General features: G+C 43.5%; 1 protein-coding gene across 1 annotated transcript; it reads right to left on the bottom strand.

Annotated features, from left to right (window-relative positions):
- Positions 1-616: 616 nt before the first annotated feature.
- On the bottom strand, positions 617-2,530 carry T265_08427 (hypothetical protein; the record flags this gene model as incomplete). The annotated part of the gene is made up of 1 exon (XM_009174226.1): positions 617-2,530. The coding sequence occupies one exon, from the start codon at positions 2,528-2,530 to the stop codon at positions 617-619; it is 1,914 nt and encodes a 637-aa protein (XP_009172490.1).
- Between the last annotated feature and the right edge of the window lie 9,915 nt (positions 2,531-12,445).

Raw genomic sequence — 12,445 nt, 5'->3', positions numbered from 1 at the left:
AGTGAAAGCAGGCCCACTAGACCGCCCCAATTAGGAATTGATTCCAGTCTGTTTGGCACCGTAGGCATGGCACGGATGTGAACTCAGTGCATACACAAGTGAGGAACAATCTTCTGTGCAGGGTGGCCCGGCAAGCTCCTCATAGCTTGACTGCATTTCAATACAACCGAAAGCAGATGGATAAGTAGTCTGGTTTGTTTCTACGGGTAGGATTCGTCAAAAACTACCTTGCTGTGAAATCGGTGACGAATTTCTCGACATAAAAACTACGGACAACTCTATCCTGCCTTGAGTGCAAGTCATCAAAGCTAGTTACCATCAGAAAAAGAGTAGGTTAAAAAACCTTCGATATATTCGTATGCGCATATACAAAGCGCTCGCCTCTCAACTTTAAAATGACCTAGTAAAATGCATCGGTCGAAAAAAGGTAGTAATGCTGGTAATATAATACACCTAAGAGGGTCACGGGACAATAAATTGAATATTCAGCAATGTGAGAGAACGCTTTTAAAGAACTAAATTTCGGAATAGAACAAAAGAGAATCTGATGGAATAAAAGAACGGTTTACCTGAGATAGTTAAGTGAATAAAATAAAAGCCACCACAGCTGACAGCGTTAAAAACCGAAATCGTTCACCTCAACTTTGACAGAAATTTTGCTGAAGTTGAAACGCATTGAGAGGTCCTCACACCGAACCAAATGCCCCAGACTTCCTCGACGCATAGCCCAATAGGGACGCCGAAAACGTCTTCTACAAAGTCGAGCATAACGTTCCGTCCAAAAGTGAATATGGATAGCGTCGGGAAGGAGGTGAGAGTTTTCTGTACAAAGTAGCGAGATAAAATGAAAGTCTGAACGATACAACTCAGGAGAGTAGCTGACAGACAAGTTTCGTATTTCACACTGCGTATCTCGAAATGCGGTGTAGGCCAGAAGACGAATGTAATCAGCAAAGAAACATCGTCCTGTCTCGTCCAATCCAGTAATGAATGTTGTTGGCCGGCTGGTCACACCAAAGTAACGGCCACTATGGGTACCGAATATTCGAATAAAGTTTGAGTAGAAGTATGCCAGCTGTAGGGAGAGACCGGAAAGAGCAAAACAACCCCAGCAGAGAAAGGACATATTCAAAATGAAGGTTGTCTGAAGCATACAGACGGCCGGTACCATGTTACCGTGTATGCCAAGTTTGCAGTGGAAGAGGGGTGTGAATAAGGCTCCTTTATGTAGTCCTATTAGTAGAAAAATAATCGCCGTGGTGAGTACTTGAAATGTTGCTAACACAACATGTTTAGCTAGGTAGCGACGCCAGTAGAAATCCGTGTTTTGCCAAGCACTCAAATAGGTGTTCAATGACCAGTCTGCGTGGCAAGCGTGGAAGCAAGGCAAGTCTAATAGGCCGGGAGCCGAGAAGTCTGCATCACCATAGTTCAGCGCCGGCGCAGTTGGAGATGGATCTGCGGCTGCTTGGGGCAACAGGGCCCCACGATTGGTAACCATAGTGGCAGTTTGGGGCTGTAGTGCTGGAATGACAGTGGGTGCTGGAGTTTGCGATAAAAGTGACGTACCACCAACAGTAGCGGCGGTCGTCCGTCCACTGTTTGGAACCTGCTGCATAAATGCCGGAGGTCCTGCATGCGTCGCGTGGCGGACTACTGTTGCCGGTAGTGTTTGTGCTTGAGGTATAGTGGATCCAGGGGAGAACAGTGCCGTTGTCGGGACGCCCTCCATGGAGGCCGTACTCATAGCTTGGAGGTAGTTCAACTCTTGTCCAACTGCTCGTCGAAAGCTATGGAGTTCTGAGCGTACCAAGCAAAGATCTCTCCGAGCAGTCTTATCCACGGCACGATGGTAGAGGTAGTGTGGAAGCCACATTGCCACAGCAACCATTAATAAAATGAAAGGGTAGCACTCGTGTTGGAGTTGAACAGTACCGAGGTTAGAGGAAAGTTCTGTTTGATAAACATCGCCCTTGAGCACGTTCGACGTCAGCTGTAAACCGCATGCGCGATCAAAGAAGTCCTTCATGTGTCGGGTGTCCGCCTCAGCCTGCATCGTCTTGGGAACACATCGAGCCACACCCAAAATGGCATGCAATGCAATTAATCCCAAAGCTTCGACGACCGGAATTAACACCGTTAACCACACTAGGGCGCGATCGATCCAGAAGTGTGTTCGAAACCGTGCGTAACCGTTGGCAACCAAACCAGCACTTGTATACACATCGGGATTAGCAAACGACCCTCCGCACTCCTTTGGATCGGAGGAAAACGGAAAGCACATTGAGGCCATTTTACTGTATGGTTTTGCTGGACAGTTTGGTTGTTGCAAACCCGTATCAATTGAAAAATCACCACAGCATATTGTTTTTGGAATATCGGTTGATTCTGTGTTTGGTTGAGTCTGGTCAGTCGGTTGTTGGTGTGCTTGTGTAACAGCACTGAGAGCTGAATGGTGCTTCCCCGGCTGCGAAGTTTCGTCCGCCGTTCTTAGACGTGTTGGCGAGTAGACGGCGGAGAACAGCACCATCGACAATCAACTGTCGTGTGTTTTCCATTCCCGGTAGGCAGGACTGTCGATTAGACAGCTGGACAGAGAGAAATCCGTTATCAAGTGCGCTTGAGATGCCAGCTGCTTTCTGATTGGTTCAGCTTCGGCTGACCAGACCTCTAATCTATAGGCTGCAATTCAATTGGCCGTAACTTCGTTTGACTCCCACATGTCAGTGTGTCGACGTTCGCCGTCGCCCTGGACGTTCCTGGTCGTGCCGCTGAGCAGATTGACCACCACCCATAGCATCATCGGAATCGATAAACAGCCTTAAAACTTCGACCGTCTGGTAGAATAAAGGCATGGCGCGCGCGCGCACTACTCCAGTATATCGATCCGATCAGCCATGACGCAGCAGACTGATGCACAGCTTTTAAAACCTTTCTAGGTGAGAAATATGAACTAACCGAATGGCAAAGCAGCTAGGTTGAATAAAACCTCTGTCTTGAACTATCTCGGTTCAAGTACTTCCACAATCACTGACAACATACTGTTGATCTGTATGCGATTCATTGATACTGCAGTCAGTGAATTGAATTGTCTGATAAGTTTTACCCTACTCTGCCCTTCATCTATTCTCCTGCTGCTCTGTAGTCAGGTTACATTGGGACAATGGTGCCATCATTTGTGATCATAAACAACTTCTGTGTCTTCTCAATCATGGACTAAATATCATCTGCGATTACGCTTTGTGAAATATTTCTTCCACGGTGGCGCGATCTCTAGGACAACAATCGCCAGAAATCCATGGTTAGTGTGGTATTCATGTAGCTCACCGAAATAATGCGGCACTGGCCTGGACCTTACATGTTCAAGACTATTTAAGACACTCCAAGACGGGATCAGGTGTTACACATGTTTGGGTTAGGTATACTGATTGTCCATCGCGTGCTGATCCAGGAATTTTAGTTAGGCTAATGGGTACGTCTCGAACACACTCGTGTGGTGGAATGAATATAGTACCGTAAATGCTATACGTTATGCGGTACATCCCGTTTATCGCTGATGTTCTCAAGTCTTTTGCTGTTAAAGATGTTCGCAGTTGTCGTTTCTGACGATTAGTGAGTAAGTGAGCTACATAAAGATGTTGAGTCTAGAGTGTATCTAATCTTTTCGGAATGTCTGGTTAACAACTAAGAAAGGAACCTTGTGACAGCCCGCATCACTAGAAATGCTTGTTAAACTCGCACAAGTTCTATACAGTGTGGTAGTCCATGAGTGTTTGATCTTACACCTTGTAAGTCTAAATGGCGTCGGTAAACGTTGGAGAGAATTAGATGGGATTATATTAGCATCCGTATGATTAACACTGTCCAGTATTAATAACGGTAAACTTGCAAAGCGAATTTGTTTAACCAAAGAAGGGGCAGTTGTGCGAAACTACTTGTCTACATGTTCCTGTGACGTCCGCTGCCCAGGTTACTTCAAGCACATCTGTTAGGGTCAGACATCTGGAAAGTTGGAATTAGGTCGTCAGCGCTGTATAGATGATGGATACTGACGTCCTGGATGAAAACTTGTTCCAGTACGCGCAATGTCCTTAAGTGAAGAGTAAACTGTGACCGCATATGAAGGTCACCGATGTTCTATATCTATTAGACTGTGCTTTGTTGTTTGGCCCATGGTTTAACATCCATAGCTGATGGTGCGACCTTCCGGTTATTGGAGATTCTATCACTCAAGACTAACAAATTTAGTCGGGCGCTCAGTGCGCAACTGAGACATATTAATGTAACATTTCTGAAATTTTTCAGCACCCTCGTCTGTAAAAACTGATGCAGCTACCTGCGTGCCCTGTATTAAGGAAGGTGCTTGGAGGGAAGTGCAAGTAGACGTTAAAGAATAGCGTGAGTAAAGTCGATCTCTCTCAGACCAGCAGTTCAGTGACTGGGTAGAAAGCTGAAGGAGAGTAGTGGAACAATCATACTACTCGTGCAATGTTAAGAGGCCATAATAGTCGTCGCATAGTCAGAGACCCAAAGTGAATTTAAAATGTAGCAGTCACACGGTAAGCCTTTTTAGGAGAGACGGGTCCGTATTATCTGCTTTGAAGGAGGCAGACAAAGTTAGTCCCAAATGGGGAGGACATCTGCCTCATCGAGGAGCGATTAGCCCTTCCAACACCCACCAGATTGTGAGGCTCTCACACGAGATTTTTCCGTCGCCAAGTACGTGTCCGATCACTCGCTTGACAGACAAGCTCGTTTTCAGGATGACTTCGGGCTTCTAAACGAAATGTTTGACTTGACGGAAAGCGCGGAGGGTGTATGTATTTTTTTCTGTATTTTACGTTCAGCTTCCTCCAGTATTCCTTCGTGGTATGAAAGAACAATGTCCACTAGCGCGTCTTGATTCTCTTGGAAGAGTTCGGATGGTGAAAATCTCCTGGAGGATTCTCCGATTATTACTTTGTGAGCAATATAAAAGATTGTGCACTATTATCATGGCATGACGCAAAGTACAGACTATCAGGTTGTCCTTCTCACAGGCACCTGATTTTACTAAGCGTTTGGAAACATGTGTGCTAGTTTTGTCTGTCCAAGCCCACAATTTGGCATCATATTTACCAAACGTTTTCATCAACAACTTTAGAAGCTTACACCTATTCTTCAGAGGAGTCGAAATTTCGTCAATCGATAGAAAAAGCTGCCAAGTGCCTTTGATGTTATCGAAATACACCTATTACCATACCTGTTTGGTTTGGACGGGAGGCTCAGCTGGAACCCAGCTGAATATCTCTTCGATGGTGTCGTTAAGCCAATGAATGTTGGTTAATGTTTCAGTTAGTACGATATTCGAGATTTCGCGATAAATTTTGTCGATGTAATGCACTACTCATAAGGTTGTTGCGGAGCTTTCAGTGACTTTATAAACAGTCTATGCGTCCATACCTTAGTCGTAAATTTATTGGTAGACTGGAATAGAAGTTGACGGGAGAATTTACACTTTAACACCCGTAGCATCAGCACGTTCAATCCAATGTGTAGAGGTGACATTTGATAGTGACCGTCCCACCACTCATTCGAATGATGGGACGGTCACCATTTGGGATTTGCTAATCCATGTCCCTCGTAAAATGGTAGCCGCTTGACGTATTGGTTCGAAGTCATGCACGCTGAACCTGACACCTGGATGGGCACAATAAAAACGACGATGCCCCATAAATATTGCTTTGGTTGGGTGAACGTGTTCTGAGGATTTTGTAGTGTCCAACAAATAGAAAATCCCATATTTTGAGATAGTTGTGTGGATGCGTAAAAGTAATTAAGCGGAACACCTTTGTATTTTGGATTCCCTTTCAAACAATAGCGAACGAAATGTCAACCATTTATGGGTTGGACCAAACTGTTCTCATGATTAGAGCATTGTCTGTGACAAACCCGTTTCTCATCCGCATACTTTCCAGATTTCACCTAGTTTGGCAACGGCTGCATCCAAACCGAATGCATAGCACTCCTCCAGCCGCTGGTAGCCTTTTCATGTTCAGACCATGCCCTGAACGTGGAACTGTGTCGGGTCCGTCAAGCCAAGTTAACAGGCTGCATATGCTGGCTCAGGGATACACCAGAGTTACGGTATACTTGACTGGCCTAATCGCAGAATTTGACGGGTTGTGGATGTTGGGCTTGTGAAAAAGGCATGTGCATCGGCAACCCAGATACTTCAGTGCGCCCCACGCTCCAACAGACCGAGACATGTTCAAGGATGTCAATCGAAAGTGGGAAGCGTCAAACACAACCAAAGTTTCTGGATAAACTAACCAATATGGGGATGCATTTTGGGTGAAGGAAATGCAAACACAGCAATCCGTTTTGTGATCCTAACGATCGGTTTCCAAATCCGACGCGATTTAGGATTGTCGTATGTCGAAAGAGACCAATATGGGGATGCATTTTGGGTGAAGGGAATGCAAACACAGCAATCCGTTTTGTAGTCCTAACGATCGGTTTTCAAATCCGACGCGATTTGGGGTTGTCATATGTCGAAAGAGTACATTCACCCTGTCTCGCTGTTTACGATATGGGACGCTTAGGTATCCTTCTTTTACAAAATAATGTGCACTGCTCCAGATGAATAACCCTCTAAGTAAGGACAATTACACCACTGCATGCAATCAATTTGTCAGCCATAAACTGGTTTGGACCTCATGGTCGAACAAAATCATAATGTTTGTAGCAGTCCACGAATACCTCTGAGATGTTACAATCTAACCACGCAGCAGCTCCTTTCGGGAATTTGTTGAAAAGTAATCTTTTTTACGGCATCAAAACCAATTATGACAGTTTGTTATCGTCAACATCTCACGGCCCTTACGTACAAGTTATGAATTTTTAATGCATACAATAAATCATCAGCTATCTTTGAATTCCTCTCGTTCAGAAGATGATGGGCCAAATTCATCGGGGCAATAAAATGAATTTAGCACACTGTGCCAAAACAATTTTTGGATTTCGACCAATCGGCCAGTCAGTTCACGACAGAACACAGTTTTTCAAAACTGCTAAAAGGTGATTGGTGACGGAAGAGTTTGTCCTTCTTAGACTGATCAGGTATGCGCAGTCCAAGAGCCTCCACCCACTTTATGTTCCACCTGGACATCAGATTGTGCGCAATTTGCGAAACCTTGGCAAACGGAATTGTTTTTCTAACTAGAGACTTGATGGAACCTCAAATTAATTCCTTTTTTCTAGTATACATCAGATATCTAGAAGATGAAGTCTGCAATAGTCTTTGTGCGGCACATGCATTCAAGTAATATGATAAACGTGATTCCGCTGCGCTCCAGCTGAGTCCTCCTTTAAAAGCAATTTGGCTTGCAAGTGAGTACGGTTCACGAATTCTTTTTACCTGTTTGTTTTTGGATAGGTAAGTCGATGAGCCCCTCAGACAAGCAGTATGAAAATGACAGATTTTGATTTTACTCATTCATAGGTATTGCCAAACTTGAGAATCTCAAAAAATAAATCTCGCTTTTCCCTTCTCGGACTGTTGTTTCTCAGTCAGGTGGATAAATCGTTGGAAGATGTAAAAGTCCAATGCGACTGCTCAGATTTTGCGAATGATCAATTTTCATACATTTTTGTCCAGCCGAGGTACTCCAGTTTGCTCTTCCTGGGATAAAATCGAATTACCTGGGATATCTGAACAATTTTGGCTACAGGGTTAGAGTAAATAAATGGGTAAATAATGGGTAAACAACAAGATTATACGCTTGGTTTTAAGTTTCGCTTGTCTAGACAGGTGTCACCCCGCTCAAAACCAAGTGAAACAAAAACTTGAAACTAAAAAATAGCCTTAGTGGACTCGCCTATTTGATTTCTCTCATCAGGTCAGTTGGCGCAAATCAGCTGTTCTTCAGTAATTTTGCGGCTCCCCCTATTCCACTTATGAAATCACGTTACACCTGCGCAGCTCATGCGCCTACAGTAAATTAGAATTGCCGAGAAAAATAAGGCCTGACCACTTGAGTAGCTCCACAATGCAAAGATACGGTTCGGCACTCGGTGCACGACGTAGCAACTAAAACTGCTGCAACCCTTTTTCCTCAGTGCGTTCATTTTTCAATGCCCAGGTCGACTGTTGCGACTCGCTGGATAGACTTGACTGTGCAACTCTATACAAAACATATTTTGAAACGTTCTATAGTCTTCCTCACGAGAAGTAACTGCTGGATACATCCGGTGAATAGAAACCAGGAGGAAAATTGTAATTTGTACGTAGGAAATCCAAGCACAACTTCTGGGCTTGAGCGAAAAGCTACGCTTGAGAATCTGCATACGGTTGTTCAGATCGTGAGATACCGTTTCTATTGTCACAAAAGAAACGAGATTGGATCCCAAATTGATCTGGAGCTGAGTAAAGACCACTTGATTGAATTAGAATTAAGATTAGGCCAAATTTGCATTTTTCATCTCTTTGTTTGATGGCATTTGCTTGTGGTCTCCCTCATTTAAATGTACAGAACCGCTAGGGTCTTTTTGTTGTAAGTGATTCAGAACATACCACTTTTCGTTAAACTTTGGGAACCTTTCAGAACCCAAATATACAAACTGAAGTAAACTCACCACCATAGGTTTCATCTCTTCCGAAACGCAAGAGTTTTGAAGGTAGCACTCATCTGGGCAAATTTTATATTAATCTTATTACTACTGCTGCCACCAGTGTCGTTTATTTTTGAAGGCCGCAGTCACAGACCTAAAAAAAGACGCAACAGAATCAGAAGGATTAAAGAGAGAGCACAAGTGGAGCGAAAGATTCTGGAGGAAAGCGTACCATTGTCAGGATTAAAGTGGTTCCATATGTCTACTTAGCTGAGCTAGGAAATACGAAATGATAGTGCAAGAATCCAGTGCCGAATTTACGCGTGGTACTGCCTTCAAAAGGGTGCCTCCGAAGAAAGAACTTTTACTAATTGACAGTAAGACTAACAGCTCGGGCCCCATCTTTGATATCAGAGAGAGGTCGTCATCACAGTTAGATGCCACCGTTGGGTTGCACCCTGACAATCAGTGTCATCTTTCTCGTTTTATGCCAACCTATAACAATTCACGCCTAGAAAATAAAGGTAACTGAACGTTTACTGCATAAGACACTCTTTTACCATTTTCAGAGGTTCGGTTTAAACAACTCCTCTTGCAGATAAGGCAACGTCCAGCATGAAATAAGATCAGTGAAAATTTCAGTGACAAGTTTAGTCCACCAGGCCCAAAGGAAGCGAAAGCCATAGGGGTCCGTCCAAGAATTTTCGTCGTTTTTATGGATACTACCATTCAGATAACATCCTTCTAGGCCACCTATCGATCATGGCTATTTCTCTTCTCATACTCAGCCTACGTTCCACGTATTTCATTCGCATCTGTTCAGTGTTCGGGTTGCTGTGACATGTACCACTTATCGGCCTGTAGGACTAGCTACGTAAAATGTAAACCGTTTGCGACCATTTTGGGATAGAATACACATAACAAGAAGACGCTATGAGCGTACTGGGTTGTTTTCACGTTGGCAGGTGACACCAGTAGCGATCTAAAGCTACCACTGACCGTGAAGTGTTCAAACGCTTGCTCTCTTCGTTTCGAAACGGACTGAGTGGATGGGTGTCCGAATCAAACCTGTGAGCAGGTGAGCAAGTGAAGCTTGCATACCATTGTACCATGATAACTGTAAAAACTGGTAGAACGTTTCGGTTCCAAGTCCAGCTGTTTTGGCGTTGCAACAATGGAAAAATTGTCGTTCCGGTAGAATGGACTTAGAATTCGTGCAGGACGGAAAACCGCATACACTCAATGCAGTTAGTTCGAGTTTGATGCATGGCATGCAAGCAGTTGTCTTACGGTAGAATGAAACACTTGAAATCGGTGCGATTAGATCATTCACTATGCCGCGGTAAAGTGTTTTTCGGACCCAACCATTAAAAAGTTTATTTTCTGAGAGTGGGAAGATTAAAGATTTTATCATAGAATCACTGGAACAAACAGTGCCTTGGGAGTAGTTTTGTGGATGAGAAATTATCACTGTTTCTGATCTGATCGAAACTGGTTTGGGACGAGCGTAAAGAAATCGATTGGTTTTGGTTTTGAAAAGAATGGAGTAAACTGCGGAGCTGTTGACTGACCTACCCATTCCTTGGAAGGGGAGAGACTCTAGGCTTTGGCAAACGAAGAATGCTGGCTGAAAATCGACTTACAGAGTGCAGCAAGTCAATGTAGCAGTCAACTTGGGAAAAGTGTCTGAGGTATCTTCTACTAAAGGACTCTTAGTGGGGTATCTAAGCCTGAAGTTTGCACTCCCTGTACCGTGGTAGGAATTGTAAATGGTTCAATCCCATACGTCTGCATTGTAGACGTTCATTATAAGCCCATGCCTGGATATACTGAGAGGACAACTTAGATTCGACCACTGGATGACGAAACCACAATGCTAATCGAATTGTCCTTCTTGTTATTTCCGACAGAAACCCAATATCGAGATTCAAGATGAAGATTATTATGCCGTTTAACAACTACTGAACACAGGTATTTTGACGCTTTTGTTTCCAGCAATGTTCAAGACATCACTAGGAGTATGTCCTGCAATACTACTGTTAAGCACAGAGCCAACCAGAATAATGACAACCTTTGAACGTGTATTTCATTTTACCGCTTTCACAGTAAAACCAGATAAGACATAAATATTTTCTTTCACCTAATTGGTTTCTCAGTCTTCTATGAGAGGCAAAATACAATCATCAAGCCCATTTTCATTTCCGTCATGGTGTGGTCCTTCAGAGAACTTTTCTAGCTCACTTGCTCTCGAGATAATGCCCTAACAAACAACCAGCTTGGAACTAGCCAAATACATCCATTTGCAAGGGAGAATCAACTAGATCCCAGGTGAACTCCTCGTTTATTTTATTGTTTCAATGAATGTGCTGCCCAAAGACCGTCTGACGCCTCATTTCCCGTGAGATCTGAGATACTGCGGTATAACGTCACTCGTATGTCACAAGCGCAATGAATGCTATTTGGGTACCAGAAGAACCGAATGGTGACGGAAACTCGAGACTTCTTCTACATGATGAGACCAAAGAAGAACGAAACCGATCGAAGCGCTTTCAGAAAATGTGTTGGCAGTGTTTTGGGAATTTATGGGACTGGTAAGTCAAGAAGATCAACGCTGTATGAAAATGATATTGAAGGTAAATCCATTTGTATTATTCCGCATAACATTAGGCCTCAAGTTTACGCAAGCTTTGATGAGAAAATTGCAAACGATCCATTTTCAACACCATCCGAGGTTGAGATTTGTAAACGGAGGAACAAGACTGTTCCAGAGGTTAAAAATTCGAGCATCAGTCCACCGCGTGACTGACTACTGAACAAGGCAAACTTTAGTCAGTGGTATCTTTTGTCGATTTTCATACATCGATCCACTGTACCAAACTTTAAACAATTGCAAAGAACAAAATAGGTTCTGAGAGGACTACTCGCGCCGCATTCAACTGAACACTGTCGGTGCGTTATATATGAGAGACAGAAAACCGTCAATGTAACCGTTTGATATTCGATACTGGCTATGTTGACGCTTACTAGGGAGACACAACAAAGAAAATTTCAGGTCATGCGAGGTCAGACTGGGTCAGTGAGTGGGAAGGTGACCAGGGGTAGGAAATTATAGATTTTTCACACCATTTCTGTTCGATCAGAGATAATTATCACACCGTTTTCTCTGCCCACTCGAACTTCGTTTCAGCCGACTTGCATCTGTATGACTAAGGGGTGATCTGGCATCCTGAAATGATTATCTGGAAACGAACTGTTTGTGTAAACAGATCGTTTCCAGAACTGCAATAAACGATCCAGCAGTTTGATCGCTGATCTAGAAGGCCGTTCCACAAACCGCTGAGTCACTGTTTCACCTATATGCGTGCTTCCACACTCACACTCACATCTACCCTCAGGATATATACTGCATACACTGTATACCAAATTGCGTGTCTGCACAACCTTTCTCACATCTACATACACCATATGAACTGGACAGACATTGTTAACTACGTCCAGGAAAGCCGTTAATCCAAAACTGTTACATTTGTTCCCTTTTGTCTGTGATAACAGACCGTTGCTTTCGCCGTAAACCAATGAACAAAATTCTGTCTGCTTTTTTTCAATGTGCAATTGCCTGTGCAGCAAATCTCACTAAAAACTTTGTTGAACATGCATATTAATAATTTAAATGCAAAAAATAACGATAATTCTGGTTGTTTCCGAGAAGACCGTTCAGATTTATGGCAATTTTGGTTGCTAAAAATGTAATATCCTTTTGCACCAAATCCTTGCAATGCCAAACGAATACATCTGTATTCAACTCATATCCTCTCGTTCGACTCAACACCATGAGAACGGCTTTTCCCAAGGG

The sequence above is a fragment of the Opisthorchis viverrini genome (genome assembly GCF_000715545.1).
Source record: "Opisthorchis viverrini unplaced genomic scaffold opera_v5_220, whole genome shotgun sequence".
NCBI classification, from domain to species: domain Eukaryota; kingdom Metazoa; phylum Platyhelminthes; class Trematoda; order Opisthorchiida; family Opisthorchiidae; genus Opisthorchis; species Opisthorchis viverrini.
Note: the sequence above shows the minus strand (reverse complement) of the source record. Positions and strands in the feature narration are given on the sequence as shown.